Consider the following 16,021-nt stretch of genomic DNA (forward strand, 5'->3'; position numbering starts at 1 on the left):
CCGCACAAGCTCGTACACAAACGTCGATCTCCAGTACTGATAACATGCTCACAGACCTTAGTGACCATAGACAGGCTTCTACGAGAGGTCTTGCTGACGCGAGTACCGACGCCCGTGCGTCTAAGCGTGCTCGCAACGCATTTGACTCGTCTTTGGACGCGTCAGGTGCCCCTGAAGAATTTACTCCGACGCCCAGGAAAACACATAACAAGAAGCAGCCTCTGTCCTGTGCAGAGTGCCGAAGGTGTGTTTCAAACATTCTGTCTGCCTTGAATACCCTAATTGTAAATGTATCCTCAAGATTGAAGCTGAAAGTAAGTCCATTTTCCCCTCTCAATTTCCATGGCCTCAAGCTGCATGCGCTAGTGCGATCGTGTCTTCCCATGTCAATCGTGCTCAAAACGAGGCTGCGCTGAAATATGTCCAGATGGTATTTCGCATCACCATGCTTTTGAGTGTACAATCTGACCATATTTTGTAAGGTGCTCTCACATCTGGAAAGGGCAGCAGGTTAGTAGCGGGTTCTCTGGCGCACCCTCCTACTGACGATTTATCAAGGTTTATTCTTGCCAATACTGAGCAGCTTCATGCAAAAATTATTCAGATGAGCGATCGTATACGGCAACTTGAAGACGCCTTGGAGACCGTGCAAGCCAAATGTACATCTGACCCCCATCCCCTCTTGCACCAAGATTCCTTGCGTATAAAAAATTCCCTGGAGCTCTATAGCTCTCATGCGACCAGTGGACGGCATCCCCAAATGGATGGCATAATCAAAGAAAATCACGCAAGCAATCTCCAACTCCCTGTTGCCTCATCTTCAACACGAGATGTAGACAAGGTTCGGGATAGCCTATCGGAGGTGATCTGCTTGGTGTCCGGTTTGCCGAGTGATTGCTGATTAACTTTCCTTCATTCTAGGAAAGGTATTCTTCAGCAGAAGCTTTGACTTCAGATGTACCTGGATTGTCTCCCGAGATCGAAAAACTCAGTCAAACATTTCCTTATCCTTGGTTGCCCAATAATCCTATGAGACAGCGAATTTACGAGATGCTGCCGTCTCGGGAAGAGGCGGAGTACCTTTGCACGCAAGCTCGGCTGAACGCTCTATGGCAGTAAGTTTTCTCGTCACTGTCTGACTGTGATGTATTTATGGCGTACATGCAAGGTACAACCTGGATCCAAGCGAAACTTGGCTCCCGAATCTAGTTCATCACGTATACACCACGCCAATGTCAAGCCTTTCTTTCCGCCGCCTCTCTCTGCTGTTTATCATGATGGCCATTGGGTTACTCGTTGATCTTAACCAACAGAATGAGTCTCCAAGAGCTGAGGTGTTCCATCGCCTGGCGCGAGCCTCGTTATGTGAGACGAATCTGATGGACGAACCTAGTTTTGATCTACTGCAGACTTTGGTGCGTTGGTCACGTTATCTGCCATGCGGTTGTGCTGACGAGATCATAGTTTTACATGATTTGGTACCTTCTGATTTTCTCAGACAAGAGTCAAGCTGTATCATATGCATGGAGTATCATGGGACTTGCCGTGAAGCTTGCTCAAAGCGTGGGTTTTTCAAAAATAGTTACCCTTCACTCGCCTAAAACATCTGTTCCTCCAGTTAGGTCTCCGTACGTCGGGCATCCATTACCGCCCTGAGATTTCCTCAACATGGATTTTCATTCATTTTCATAGACCGCGATGGCAATAGATGGAAGGCAATTCCCGAAGAGTCTCAGCGGCGACGAATGCTGTTCTGGGAACTTCTGAATTTAGATGCGCGCCTGGTTAGTTTTGATTTTCAACTGATTGCACAATGCACATGTCACATGTGTGCTGAACCTTGATTTTCAGTCTTTATCCCTTGGTCGGCCACCATCTCTTTGCTTGCAACATGTCGACTGTCGGCGACCGTCTTATGTTGCAGAGGGGATGAACATCATCCCTGGAGCTCAGTCATGTTAGTTGACTTGCTCATTCAGTTTTATACCAGAACTGATCATTCCACAGATCATGAGTGGAAGCACGGGTTCTTCCAGCACTGTCTCACACCGGTCTTAGTCACCGCGATATCTGCACAACCACAACCATATTCTGGTATTCTGGATGTTGACAAGAAAATTCGAGACTTCCACATCCCTCCAACACTCAATATATTCAACCCAGAGGGCACCAGGAATATCCGACAGTTGACTATGCAGCAAGTGCTAGTAGCTAGCGGGCGAGAAATCGGTGGGTTTTCACCGGGTAGGTTGTGTGCATGCACGCTGAAGTTGGACGCCTATAAGTCCTACTGCAGCTTCATAGGAATTTTTTTACTGAGGCACTTAGTGACTTTGATGCTTTCACGTATCGACACAAATATGCGCCGTCAGTTCTTGCGACATACCTTAGTGCCTCCCGCCTCGTTGCCACGTTAGGGACCATGCTGCATCGTGAGCCACAGCTGAGCAAGCGGTTCATGTGTTTCTGGTTTAATGCATTCTCTGGTGCGGTGAGTGACTCCTGAAACTAGTCATCCATTACATCTTGACTGGGTGTTTTGACCCAGGTTGCATTATCATTGATTGTTTCCAGAACACCATTCCTAAGTCTAGCGCCATACGCGCTGAAGGAGTTAGACAGCGTTTATCGCATTTTTGCGAACGTGGCCGAGGAATGTTCAAAGGTCGCTCAGGCACTGGTCAGTGATGAAGACAACTTTTGGGAGATCGGTACTAAACTGAAACATAGCCTCTACTCACTAAAATCGTAGAGAAGTCACGTCGGACGTACTTCCAGTGGCTCAAAGCGTCCAGAGATAGCCCGACCATGAATACCGACCAGACGTTTCAAGAGACACCGGCCAGATCAGCAGTGTGCAGTACTTCAGGGGATCCGGCGAGCCCTTTTGACGCTGCACACTCGTACTTACAACGCACGCTGCAGGATATCGAGACGACTGCTCCACCGGACATTCAGGAGCTTCCTGCTTACTCGCCTCGGCAACCCAAGCTAGTTCCAAGCTCGGAACGAGCTGGGAAACCTGAAGAGCTGGGCCATCCTCCTGACCTGTCTACGGACATGCTGTCACTTGCTTTAGGTTTAAATGAAGATCTGGTTGCTGCAACTTTGAGACACAGCTCAGACCCTTCGACCCCTGCGGGCAATACAGCTCAGAGGGTAGGGAATCATACATTCAACTTCGATTTTGGTGCGCTGGGTTCAAACGTAGAGAACCAGAATAACACATATATGTCATGGTTTTGATGCTTTGTACTCGAGTTAACTCAATAATCTGTACTTACTTAGATCTGATTACTTCCTCTGAGAGTCACTCAAATAAAAACTCCCACGGACCCTTGATATTGCTTTTGTTTACGTAATAATATGTTTGGGTCCGCTTGTTGACCAACCACATACTGCTGGATCTCTTCCTGAAACTGTCCAGTTACCAGAAAGCACGGCTCTTGAGATATGTCCCGGATACGGGAGGTATGGGCGCCAAATCTTGAGGCGGAAATGCGGAACATACGAGACCTGATCGACCAGTACCCTTACGTTGCAATTGTGCGGCGCGTAGTCCGATGTCTCTTGCAGATTGATGCTCACGATGAAGTAGGACACAGAATTTCCAGGCGTAGTTGCACGACCAATAGGCACTTTCAAAACGTCTTCAGACTATCACTACCAGACAATGCGTTGTAATGTCGACCTACTCAAGCTAATACAAGCCGGTATCACACTCGCGGATGAAGAGGGTAATTTCCCCCAGGATGTTACAACTTGGCAATTCAATTTCAAGTTCAGCATAAGGTGCGTGTTGGAAGCCAATGTTTTCGGGCATCGCGTGTTAAGAATCACACCCTAGTGAAGATATGTACGCGCCAGAATCAATCGATCTATTACAGAAGTCAGGGCTCGATTTCCAGCGGCACGAGGAGATGGGAATATTGCCACATGACTTTGCTGAACTCTTGATCACATCGGGTCTAGTCCTTGCACCCGAGGCCAAGTGGATATCATTTCATAGGTGAGTTATGCAAATCTTCTTAGACAAGATAGGGCGCCATATGCCTTCGATTCCTTGTTTGCGTGCTCTCATTCACCTGACTTACATATTCATTCCATATTCCAGTGGCTACGACTTCGGTTACTTGGTCAGGCTTTTGACCGCGATGTCTTTGCCGACGTCTGAAGAACAATTCTTTGAATGGCTGCGCACTTGGTTCCCTTATTGCTACGACATCAAGTTCATGATGCGTGCCTCCAAGTCCCTCAAAGGAGGGCTACAGGAAGTCGCGGATGATCTTGGTGTGCGTGATTTCTCCTTTGATTAGTTGATCACCAGCTGATTATCGATCCCTACAGGTGATGCGTATAGGAACATCACATCAGGCCGGTTCAGATTCCCTTCTTACTGCGTCTACCTTCTTCAAAATGCGAGAACTCTACTTCAACGATCAAATAGACGACACCGAATATAACTGTAAGCTGTATGGTCTAGGACAGACCTTCGCAGTATCAAACGGTATTACCGATACCGGCCGAGGTGGAGCTACTATCGCCGAACGAGAAGATAGGGGGATACCGAGGGATTCACAAAACCAGACTCCTGCATTATCTGCCCCCCAGAATCAGGGTGTGGTAATGGGTATGGGAGTGCCTTTACCTACTCCAGCACTGGGCGGGGCTCTGCCTGCGCCACTACCGTCTGGCACATCATATGGGCCTATGGGAGCGAATGGGCCATTCTTACGGACGGCGATCGGGGTAGGGGGGAGATAGCCCGAGGCTTTTTGTTTTCTCCTTTTTCGTAGGATTGTTTTATGTAATTAATTCACTGTATTGATTTTCTTTCTATTCATCTTTGGGTAAATTGTCACTCATACGGCAGGCCAGGGGTTCACATCGACATGTATGTGAGTACTCTATTCACTTACTCGAACTTACAATCATCATCGGGTCTACAGTAAGTGCTGCTCGCAATTGTAACAAGTCAACGATATCACAATCGATGATACTACTAAGTACACCGCTATTTCGCCCGAGTAGCGAGCATGGATTGTTTTACGTGTCAGCGAGCGTCACCCAATCAGGTGCAAACGTCGCTGACGCACCGCATAATTCATACAGCGGTCTCCCGGTTGTGAGTGGCATCATTGACCTTGCTAGAACTCTTCAAATGGCATGAGCTACATTGCGACAGATTTGTTATGCGGCCAGAGCCTTGTACATGATGAGCTATGTGGGGTTCGCTGAAGGGGTTGTACAAGAATCCGCTTCCCATGGATCGACGTCGCAGTCATCCATCGCAAGAGCATACTACCAACCTCGTCGTCACCAAACGAGGGTCAGCAAGTGCGCTCGATGCGTGGAGCCACGATACCGATGCAGGTGAAAGAATAAGTGAAACAGCCTTTGAGCTCACAGTTTGCCAGATGGCCTGTAGTGGAGATAATCGATAGTTGGGGAGTGTTGTAGGTGGTCAACGACAACGGGTACGTTCTTATACAAATCGGAGCGGCATAGGTCTCCCGTGTATCTGCTAATTTTGACTGGACCTCGATCAGATAAGTCACTGCAGCTTCCTTGTGCCCAAGTTCAGAAGCAAAGTTATGAAACGTTCGTCTGAAATGTAAGAACCACAAATCACCATCGAGGTATATTGCCCATGAGCCTATGGAGAATATCCGCGTACATCTCACCGTGGAGCCAACTTGCATCCTGACTTAGGAACCTCCAACTCCATATTAGTGCCCCAATTGTGTCTTCGTGAAACACATGATCCTTTGATGTGCGGAATGTACGTCTTCCGACTCGGGAATCCCATTTCTTTGATACATTGAACATTCGTGCAGAGACAGATCACCACCATCGAGATTATACTTATTTGAAGCTCTAGCATCGGTCTCCGAGTCAATATATCCGCGCTGACTGAAGGAAACACTGTCAATCAATCGGGATTAACAGCTCTTTCAAAAGATGCCTTCAAAAGTAAGCATGAGCAAGGTGGCGTATTTCTGATTTCAACATCTCCAACCTGGTATACGTACTTGAACCCAGACCCACATCTGTCCAGATATGTTAATTTCCGGTCAGCGAGCGAATTCAATAGCTTGCTCCTGGTGCCAGGGCTTTGGTAACTATCGTTTGTTTAGGCTTGTCCTCTGATGGCACGGTCGGCCGCAAGCAATTCTTTTTAGATCCAATGCTCAGTTGTCTATTAACAGAAAAATAAACCTTCTGCACTAGGCTCAAGTTGTCCCCCCTGAGAAAATCTAGAAGTTTTTTTTGATTGCACATCCAGCAGCGTGCAGGCCTGGTCCTGTACCGTGGCGGACTACCGTCAAAATGACAAATTCATCAAAACACCGTCTGCCTACGATGGTGCTAGCCGAGATCATGGATGGCTGTATTTGTTGTAAATTGTGATGAGGGACTGTAAACCACAGCTAAATTTGTGAATGACTGTCATAACTTCATGTCGCTGGCGCATTGTAACGTACAATAGGGTCCATTGACGGCATTCCAGGACCTCGGCCACAGCCGACCCAAACCATACCCTACCATACCAGTCCTGTGATACTGACTTGCCAGACCTGCTCATATGTAAACCCAAATCGTTGAAGGTACATAGCCGTTCTTTCAGAAATCATCCCCACTGGGTACTTTGAAACTCCTCCATCATTAGTCTGCCACCTGGAAAACTACGAAACAATGAACTCCGAGCAGGCGGTGGCGATCAGGCGCGAACCCTCTACTAGAATAGCGAGATACAATATCTGATGGGCCTTAAATGAAGGAGGTAGTGCAGCTGGTTCTGAAATACGGAGATAGAAATCGGTGGTTATCATGTGGTATGTATGTACCCAGGGTTTTCGAAATCGTGATTGATGTATTGTCAACTGACGGCAGCGATGGCACCGTTGCGAAATAATCAAGCTAAATCCACCTGACACATGTTCAGCAACTTTATGTTCTTGATCTGACAACCAGGCCCACGTACATAATTACTGGGAAATATCCCCTTCTTCCCGTCTCTGGAAAACCCTAAAATTATAATCAGTCAATTGAAATGAAGGTCAGGCCATCCAATACCTTCCCACCAGCCGTCCGCATAATTTTGACCTCCCTTTGTCCCAGAAGATAGCTCAACAAAGTCCCCCTCATTTATCGTAAGCTCTTCCGGTTCTTGAGCTTGATAGTCATAGAGAGCCCGTACTATTTACCAGGTAACAGTGAGAAAATAACTAATCGTACTAGAAAATAGGCGGTACTCGTACCGTATATGCCTGACGCTTGCTGAGAACTTTGTTGAGAGAGTTCAGAGTTTTCAAATGGCCGTCCGCCTGCATCTTCCAGATAGGTTGCAGGGACCAGCCCTTTCTCACCATTGGAGCCAGCCACCTTCACCCATCCGGAACCATCGTCTTCCTCTAGCACACGCACAATAGCGCCCTCTTGAAACCACATCAGCACGTGCAAGACGGGGACGTGTCCCACACAGACCTGTCACATTCAATTCGAAGGACGAGGACGCCGCGAAATCGAAGATAACACGAGCCAATCGATCGCTTTCTTCCACATGTGGTGATGCATTGGGTGGCACAGAAGAAGATGGGAGTGGTGTTTCTTTGGAGCCGGCGGATACTGGTGCTGCGGATGTTCTGTAAGTCCTGTTATTTGGTTGATCCATTCACCCACATCTACTTTCCGATATAGAAACGACAGAAGAGGGAGACTGCAGAATTTCCGAGGTTCTGTAATCACCGTGAATATTACTGCACTCCGCGGGTACCTAGCGATGATGATCAGCGGCCTCCTTACATGGTTGGGAGAATGAAATCACATTTAACTCGCATTTAGAGTGCACTGATAAGCCACAACTTTTACATGTCTTTCCCTGCTTACTTAGGCCCCAGATCGATACCTAGGCGGTTGTTGGTCAAACATCATGGGCACGCATCCACCAACTTCTTGATCATACCTTACAATACCCGCATGTTGTGGGTATCGAAAAGGCCGAGCTCTTGAAAACGTGGGGGCTTGAACCTCCCTCGTCACCTTGCACATTGACATTAATTGATGCATGCATCATGTTCGTCTAGTAGGTTACTTACCCCCAAGGACATCCGCGATTATATTTATTTCTGAGTTTAGGACACACGCTGAGGTAGAAAGGTCAGTGACCTCGTGGGCAGTATCAAGGTATCTCTGCGTAAGACTCAGAAAGGAACCCATTGTCCGCACATCATGACTACGCACGTTCATGGCATCACCCACATCTCCAGGTGTATTATCGGCGGCGTAATCTGTAAGCAGGCCACGATAATTCTCGGCGTCGGTCCCTGTACTCACAAGGGTGAGTGCGTCCAGCGGTCCGTGGCGCAAGATTTCACTTACGTTTTTTTTCGAGCGCAGGTTTCAGTTCTCTCAATTTGGCGCGCGAGCGGGCGAGTTTATTTTGTAGGACCACCTTGGGAGCCGAATCAATGCACATATCTCCCTGTAAATCACATGCTCCTTAACGCCGTGCACGGAACTGAAGCCAGTCAGGCCCACCGTATCGTAATGGTTCGAACATGATTCAAATACCCAGTCGTCGGGTACGCTGAATGGACGGATGTTGGATTCTATGAAAAGCGCTTGGTCCTTATCGGGTTGGACTTCGATCAAAGCGGCGCTAACGGTTGCAAGACGGTCCTTCAGAATATCTTCGTGTGACAATTGGATATTGTGGGCCTCTGTCACAACGGCAACAAAATCCGTCACTAGCCGAGTCTGTAACTCCTCTGCAGACAGTTAGCTGAAGTATGTGCCCAGTGGTAGCTGCTCACGGAAAGACTTGATATGATATAAGGTTCGTCAGCAAAACGATGTACCGAATAAGCATATATTTAACTCACATCCTCAAGACTTGGCAGGTCCTCGGTATAGAACTTTGTTTTCACGCTGTTGGCAGTTGCAGTTGAGATGATATAGACACTGCTGGAAATTGTATAAGTGTTCTACGCGTTTTTCGGCACGTACTTCTTGCTATTGAGCATGTCAAGCCTCTGCTGATCATACTGTCTTGCTGAGCGCTCCGCGTGTCGATCGTGAACAGACTTGAGAAGGTATTTATGACCGTGAGAATATTCTTGAGGAGCTTCCTTACCTGCTTCTGACGATAAACTTCAACCTCGGCGCAGTCGACGTCATACTTGATGCACGCTGTGGTCAGAATAGTTACACCATGGCGCCCAAGATCTCACTTTTTGCTTGCTCTGTATCATAATTGTTAAACGTGCAGTATGAGATCAACTTATCACCTTGCCTTGATGCGTTCAGCATAGATCTTATCGCGTCCAGCCAGAATCTTGTGATAGATCTGCATTTGCTACGTAAATCGTCAGCAGGCATAGTAGACTTTCCACAACAATATTGGAAACCTTTTTCTTGTAATCATCGTTGCGACGCTCAACAGCTTTTAGAGGTTCCATAACTTGAGATGTCAATGCCTCCGCTAAGTTGATATGGTCCTGAGCAGAAGTTGAAATCGATGACAAGATCTCGGAGTATGCATGATTGAGGGTGCTGCCATCGAAAATATGAGTACCTGGTCAAAATTGGGAAGAAATGACCTGCTTCTGTTGATTCATACTTTCCGAGCAAGCCTTGGTGGGATTGTCTCCGACGACCAGTAACAGTGCATTCTTGTTCTTCTTTTCACTTGCCTTCTTCGCCAATTGCTTCAACTTTAGTCCATACTCGCGTTCCAGCACTGCTCTATCGCGGTACAGTTCGCGGGCCTGTGAGTCAAAAAGATGTGTTCAACTGTCGAAATTTTCGAGACCCTGAAGACGCACATCGGCTAATAGATCAAGGTGGGCGTCAAAAAGATTGGAGATGCGGTCTACCTGGTCCTGATCATGAGAAAAACGTCAGCAATGAATGCGATGCTTGACAGCGAATTTAGCAGGTTACAGGCATTAATTGACCATAGCTGTTGCTTTGTCTCTGCATTTCTTTCAAAGTGTCTGTTGTTGGATTTGCGGGCAGAACTTAGCACACCTCGAGTGGTCAGGTGAAGAGCAAGTGTAGCGCTTGAGAACGGAACGGCCGTAATACGCGGCCGAGTCTGGACTCTGTACATACCCAGAAAAGGGTCGTAGTATGCTATGTTTCAAATCCAACGTATCTAAGTGATCGCGCAGCAAAATTCGTGTGTAAAAACATCACCGTCGCACCATCTCTCACAATATATGCTAATAAAGTCACGACAGGGACGATATAGTCCATGAAACTGCACTCAATCGAGGCACGATGCATACAAGCGATTTTACCTTCAGGTTCACCCACCATCATGGCCCATCAGTACCATCATGAAACGTGGGGCGGTAATTAAATTAGATGATAATCACATGACAGAAACATGTCGATGATCCGCTACAAAGCTTGAAGCCAGCTTGAAGCTTGAACCGGGCTACAATGTCTCATGTGTTTTTGGACAGTCCAAGTCACCATAGCGTGCTGGTAAAAGAGGGTTGCCTTTTGTCTTTATTGTCACCAGACAGAAATTGCCAAGCATGTCTGGGAAACGATAATGCTTCCGCTGGCTGTGACAGTTTCCAAATTCCACCGGTCCGTGAAACATACCGCCGTAGATGTCCGCACCCCAGTTTCCGGGATGTACACAGTAGCAGGGTGCGCTCGTGTGTTCTGTGCGTCGATAGAAACGGTTTTAAGAAGCGAGAAAATGTTGGTAACAAGAACTATGGAACTCTACCAATGCTGATGCGACGGCCCATCAAACCTGCACGGTATGGAAGTCGCCACCGAAGTGAGGAGCTCTAGTTTGGTCAAAAGAGCAGATAAATAATCATGAATAGGTCTGACGGACGGCGATGGTACCGAGGAGTTGCCTCCGCATCGCTTATTGGAGAGCAATCCCCGCGGTGAGAATTCGGTATGTGGGAGGCCGAGAGCGAAGTAAACAACGAGGTGCGGGGAAGCTGGGCCGATTTGCGGAGACAAGACGGCCGGAGTGGAAAACAAAAAATTAGATGCGTGGGAACACAAAATGACTTCTTGAAGCAATATTCAAGTCAAATCTCCCTTAAATTTTAGTACACGAGGGCAGATCAGCTAATAGTAAGTAACAGCCTTCATACGCATCACCTAAGATCAGACGGGTGTACACCTTAGCCTGACGGCATGACTGTCGTCGTGTGTGATCTTGCATACTTACCTGTGCTCGAGCTTGCCGTGATTTTCGTTTGGCCCTCGACTCGGAAACAATAATTTGCCCAAACTCTTCCGATGTACGTTGTTTTCGAAGTACGTATACCGCGTAACCCTCTTTTTCTTCTCTAGACAACGCGACTCCAGTGCGGGACAATCTATAACTGGCACAGCAATCAAATTTCCTGAAGGGCATGTCTGGTGTGAGGTAAAAGCCTGCCTCCAGGTATATAAGGGCCCGCAGACCCGCACACCGAAGCAAGCGCGAGTAGAGCTCCATCCCCCCTAACGTCTTATTCACGCACTTGACATCTTGTTCCCTCACTGACCAACGACATGTATAGACTAACAACTGTCTTGATCACGCTATGCACGATTATCTTCACCGTTCTGGCTGCGCCAATACGGCTAAATGGGATTGCGACAGTATCAATTGAAAAGCGCACCACACATACAGGCGATGTGCGTTAATGAGGGATAGTTGTTTTCTGGTTGCTAATTTCTTCAACAAAGGGTACCTGGTTTGAAGTTGGCACAGGAGCATGCGGATATACGGATCAAGATAGTGATCCTATAGTCGCAATTTCTGCCCAGATCTATGGCAGTGGATCAAACTGCAATCAGGTAGGCCCGTTTCCTATTCATGCAATTCGGACATTGGATGCTTATCGCTCGTAGTGGATTCACATCACCAATACCGACAACGGACAGAGCGCGTACGGGAAAACGCGTGATGAATGCGAGTCTTGTGGCTCAGGTAGCCTAGGTATGCTGTCAATTCTGGGGTTCATTCGCGTACCTGTTAAATCCATTTCACAGACATGTCCCCTGGCCTATTTGAAGAACTAAGCACACTCGACACCGGTGAAATTCCAATTTCATGGCACTTTATGAGCAAGGACTGGTCGCCTTAACTGCGCGCCGTTACCCCCATGGGGGATACGATTTCCTTACGATTTCCTTCACGATTCTTTAGATTATCATGATAGACGGTATATCCTCTTCGTCAGGAAGGGGATCAGGAAGAACGTATTCATCTTTTGTATTATTAATGATATTTCTGTTGCGCTCTATCACCTACAACTATAACTGCAGGACTCTGGGAGTCTACTATCTTTTCTTGACCATATGTACATAAGTATCCCGTGTTGTTTCTAGTAATCCGATTGGCATCTGATCTACATATGATACCTACTGATTATCAGCACCTATATAAAATGGGTGTGGCTCATGAACGACTTACACTTTGAGAGTCAACACCGCCATAATTAACAATTCAAATAAGTCGCTGGGCTCCTCGCCCTTGCGACTCGAAGAGCCGAGGATATGCTCACAGCACGGTATAAACGAAGACCAAACAACTCATATCGCAGGTCCCAATTTGCCTGTAATGTATGTAGAATCCTTGGTCTCTCAAATATTGATCGCTAAATGTCGTTAGCACTAAATATCCCAAGCAGTTCGCCTTCCATGAATCAAACCACGATGCATAAGTGCTTGAGCCTGCCCGATCGCCGTGCCTTCGCAATGCCGCGATGATGGCTGATATAGATCCTGGCTGTTATCTGCACGCGTTAGACGTGTGTTGTGCACAGCCTCGTATCTTATCCGACCTGAAGCCGACGGCCGACGTTTTCCGTGAGTGTCGGAGACACCATAATGAAAATACGGCTAGCCTCACCGCGACCGCGGGGACATCAAGCGCTCGTGACACCCTGATGCACGCTCGCCAAGACTTACGCCTCGGCGACTGCTTTATTTCACCGAGTCTTGCAATAATGGTATAACACCTTCATCCACGATCTACCTCAGTTTGGCAGCATGGCAGCGGTTTCTCTGAAAACCACGGCATATCCGACAGTCGTGGACCTTTTCTTGTCTACTCTCGCAGCTGGGAACAAGAGGAAGCCTGAGGAAGCTGGTGAAAGTTTGCACCTAGAATTGTTCCATCTCTTCTGGGATATCAAGCGAAGAAAAGAACGGAGATCACGGAAATGAGGTCGAAGATACCAGACTCATCGGATGCTCTGGAAGGTGTTGCGTCATCGGAAGGTATCCATGTCCTAGGTAGCCCTAGGCGCCCCTCGAGTGTTCATATCCCGAACGGCATTACACTTCATTTCCCTGAATGGTCTCGAGCCTGCTAGCGAAGAACGTCTCTGCTGGGAACTACATATGCATATGAAGGCGCACCATGCGGAGAGCAACATGCTCATCATTGCGAGATGAAGGTCATATAGCACGTCATCATTAGTGCGCGCGCCCGTTTCTAAGAAGGGCCTCATTTTCTCCTCCCCTCCCTTCCTTTCCTTCTACCAGTCTGGAAAGCCCTCATACTAGCAGCAAGTGACCGTCTAATCCATATATAGCGTGTGGCTTGAATCGTTGAATGATCTTGATAAATGCATGTCCGTTCTCGAGTGGTTCAAGCACTCGACCATCGTCACGGTCTAGCCCTCGTTCCTCGCACTGCAAGTGCAAGAAGTCATGCCCAATTTCATTTGGTGCCCAGCCTGGTATGCAATTACGGAGACCGAGCAACTCTTGCATTGCGTTTTGGCACGATGCATTCTCCATGACGAATGTCGAAGCTCAAGTTGGGTGAACCTGTCATTCGAATATCGTCGCCTCTTTATACCCATTATAACCTTCCCCCCTGAAAAAAACAGGAGCGGGACCTGATTTCCCTTCGATGAATTTGGAGCAACGTTTAACTTGGAAGGCATGCAGCATTGATCATCCTCCAGCAGTTCCCGCCAGGAACCGCGACTCAACCAACAGGGGCGTTCTTCGAAGCTGCAAAACCAAGATCCATTACATCCAAATGAAAATCTTGCGCATGGTGTGCCGATAATGGTGAGGAGTGCTTCTAGGCTGTCGATTTCTGAGTACGGAGTCATAGAATGCGAACCAAGTATGTGTGTGCCCCTAGATCCACATTCGTCGCCGAAAGTCGTACAAATGGAAGCATCATGTCCGTCCTCGAGTCGCTCAGGCACTTGACGATCGACTGACTCCTTCCGACCGTGGAGGTTGTACCTTGAATCACACTATGAGGGTTTGGCCTCATCTGGTGCTGATGCGCAATTTCACAGAGTTGAACCAGAGCCAAGTGTTGCATGGCGAATCGTTTCTTACTTCCTTGAATATAACACGCCTCATGATGAATGTTTAAGTTGCGTGGCCTTGACACCTGGAACCCAAAAACTCATGTGGGAAGCAGCGAAATACTTCCACAATTGACTTCGAACGGATAAATCATCCAGCGATGCACCTGTCTCGCGACTCCGCCAACGGATCACCATTCCAATAACCAAAAATTTGCTACATTCATGTAAATCATGCACAGAGTTCCAATAATTGTGATATCGTGAGGGGTGCTAGAGTAGAGTGATTGAATGCTAACCAAGTATGTGTCGTAGATCCACCTTCGTCGTCAAAGTAGTACAATGGAAAATGAGTAAGCAAGAGTTCATGAATACTAAATCACAATCATCATTAACGTGTCATCTTAGAAATGTGTCCAATGTCAATCGAAGCTCGTGGTGACTAGAAGATGTAGACCAGCGATACCAGGGCGAGCATAATTGACGCGCCTGACGCATGGTTTCTCCATGCAGCACCCGTGAGTGTGGTTTGCGTTGGCGTTGCAGTCGACGTGATAACTGAGGTTATACCAGAACTTAAAGTTGGCGTGGTTACCCCGGCTGCAGGTGTTATGCCAGAAGTTGTCGTGGGAGTCGAATTAACAGAATTTGAGGTCGTGGTGGTTTCCGTTGGAGTTTGGGTTGTAGGGGACGCGCTCGTACCAGGTGTGGTCAACTGAACCGAAGAAGATGTAGATGGCGCAGAGGCGGACGAAGATGAGCTATCGTTGATGATAGTGAATTCTGGACTAGCATTGCCAGAGTCCCCAAACACTTGATCAAAATTATTAGAGCTACCTCTCGCACAGACATCCAATACTTACAAACGACGATATAATCTTCTCGTGTCTCCACATCCGGGACGGTTATCAAAACTTGACCGAGCGTATAATTGATGTTCGTTGCAAGCGGTGAATCTAAAAATATTTCATTGAGTAACAATACAAGCAAAGCACTTCACGTCATGGTTGACTCACCCAACATCAGGTTCTCGCTGTTGTTGTACGAGTATCCTAGAACCAGCATCCCAACAGGGTTGGTAATATTGGAAGACAAACCGCTAGTACTCCTGCGATAAATGCTTTATTCAGAGGGATCCGAAACACCCGGGTGTACACACTTACCAAGTCACCAGTTGCTTATCTCCAACGTGCCATACAGTGCCCGCCGTTGGACTGGTGATGGGCGGATCTACTACATCCCTCAACTTCAATGGCAGTGAGAGTGCCAATAATGCGAGAGACGAGATGGTGCATAAGAGGGTCGTGAACGCAAACATCTTGTAGAAATCTGAACCCAAGGTAAGGGCGGGCAACTGGAGGCCTGAGCAGCTTCACCAGACTCTGGAATTGGTTAAGACATGTTATTAACATAGCAGCCGTGAGAAAAATAGTTAGGTAATCAATAGCATCGCGCCCTGAACTCATTACTAGCATCACTTAGCGTGAGGCTTTCATTTGAATGTTACACCCTGTTACACGTCACTAATTGCTCTCAAGTTCCCGCATAGTCGGTTCGACAGTGGGGGATGGTGGTGGATGTTAAACGTTCAGAATGTTCGTTGTGCCCCATGGGACTTTGGTTGATCACAACCCCGTAAAATAAAAACATGAATGACAGACAGACTGACCCTTGCTCTTGTTAACTCCACCTAATGTACGCCGGAACTGCCG

At 47.5% G+C, this 16,021-nt stretch overlaps 5 protein-coding genes across 5 annotated transcripts; 3 read left to right on the plus strand and 2 right to left on the minus strand.

Moving 5' to 3' along the window:
- Positions 1 to 44: 44 nt before the first annotated feature.
- Positions 45 to 3,349, plus strand: DEU56DRAFT_853656 (fungal-specific transcription factor domain-containing protein; the record flags this gene model as incomplete). The annotated part of the gene is made up of 14 exons (XM_041355229.1): positions 45 to 248; positions 367 to 430; positions 483 to 510; positions 559 to 862; positions 922 to 1,115; positions 1,169 to 1,415; positions 1,465 to 1,563; positions 1,619 to 1,628; positions 1,693 to 1,784; positions 1,852 to 1,957; positions 2,008 to 2,229; positions 2,286 to 2,491; positions 2,549 to 2,680; positions 2,731 to 3,349. 14 exons carry the CDS (start codon positions 45 to 47, stop codon positions 3,244 to 3,246), a joined length of 2,424 nt encoding a protein of 807 aa, XP_041211226.1. The 3' UTR covers positions 3,247 to 3,349.
- A 26-nt stretch (positions 3,350 to 3,375) lies between these two features.
- On the plus strand, positions 3,376 to 4,861 carry DEU56DRAFT_788634 (ribonuclease H-like domain-containing protein). The gene is made up of 5 exons (XM_041352477.1): positions 3,376 to 3,546; positions 3,599 to 3,792; positions 3,848 to 4,009; positions 4,115 to 4,292; positions 4,348 to 4,861. Exons 1-5 carry the CDS (start codon positions 3,454 to 3,456, stop codon positions 4,762 to 4,764), a joined length of 1,044 nt encoding a protein of 347 aa, XP_041211227.1. The 5' UTR covers positions 3,376 to 3,453; the 3' UTR covers positions 4,765 to 4,861.
- Positions 4,862 to 6,580: 1,719 nt separating this feature from the next.
- Positions 6,581 to 10,164, minus strand: DEU56DRAFT_978924 (uncharacterized protein). Its single transcript, XM_041359727.1, has 22 exons — positions 9,946 to 10,164; positions 9,828 to 9,884; positions 9,607 to 9,770; positions 9,411 to 9,555; positions 9,291 to 9,358; positions 9,234 to 9,245; positions 9,148 to 9,181; positions 9,010 to 9,086; positions 8,886 to 8,964; positions 8,817 to 8,823; positions 8,542 to 8,771; positions 8,383 to 8,485; positions 8,245 to 8,327; positions 8,100 to 8,193; positions 7,967 to 8,043; positions 7,829 to 7,909; positions 7,684 to 7,777; positions 7,489 to 7,635; positions 7,263 to 7,439; positions 7,078 to 7,200; positions 6,986 to 7,029; positions 6,581 to 6,931 (listed from the first exon to the last, which is right to left on the minus strand). Exons 1-22 carry the CDS (start codon positions 9,982 to 9,984, stop codon positions 6,917 to 6,919), a joined length of 1,950 nt encoding a protein of 649 aa, XP_041211228.1. The 5' UTR covers positions 9,985 to 10,164; the 3' UTR covers positions 6,581 to 6,916.
- Positions 10,165 to 11,538: 1,374 nt separating this feature from the next.
- DEU56DRAFT_731862 (RlpA-like double-psi beta-barrel-protein domain-containing protein-containing protein) lies at positions 11,539 to 12,116 on the plus strand (the record flags this gene model as incomplete). The annotated part of the gene is made up of 4 exons (XM_041348238.1): positions 11,539 to 11,664; positions 11,716 to 11,826; positions 11,881 to 11,968; positions 12,022 to 12,116. The coding sequence occupies 4 exons, from the start codon at positions 11,539 to 11,541 to the stop codon at positions 12,114 to 12,116; spliced, it is 420 nt and encodes a 139-aa protein (XP_041211229.1).
- Positions 12,117 to 14,511: 2,395 nt separating this feature from the next.
- On the minus strand, positions 14,512 to 15,689 carry DEU56DRAFT_788666 (uncharacterized protein). The gene is made up of 4 exons (XM_041352478.1): positions 15,473 to 15,689; positions 15,326 to 15,417; positions 15,173 to 15,265; positions 14,512 to 15,122 (listed from the first exon to the last, which is right to left on the minus strand). The coding sequence occupies exons 1-4, from the start codon at positions 15,625 to 15,627 to the stop codon at positions 14,752 to 14,754; spliced, it is 711 nt and encodes a 236-aa protein (XP_041211230.1). The 5' UTR covers positions 15,628 to 15,689; the 3' UTR covers positions 14,512 to 14,751.
- Between the last annotated feature and the right edge of the window lie 332 nt (positions 15,690 to 16,021).

The sequence above is a fragment of the Suillus clintonianus genome (genome assembly GCF_016758775.1).
Source record: "Suillus clintonianus strain FC179 chromosome Unknown DEU56scaffold_17, whole genome shotgun sequence".
In the NCBI taxonomy this organism is placed as follows: Eukaryota; Fungi; Basidiomycota; class Agaricomycetes; order Boletales; family Suillaceae; genus Suillus; species Suillus clintonianus.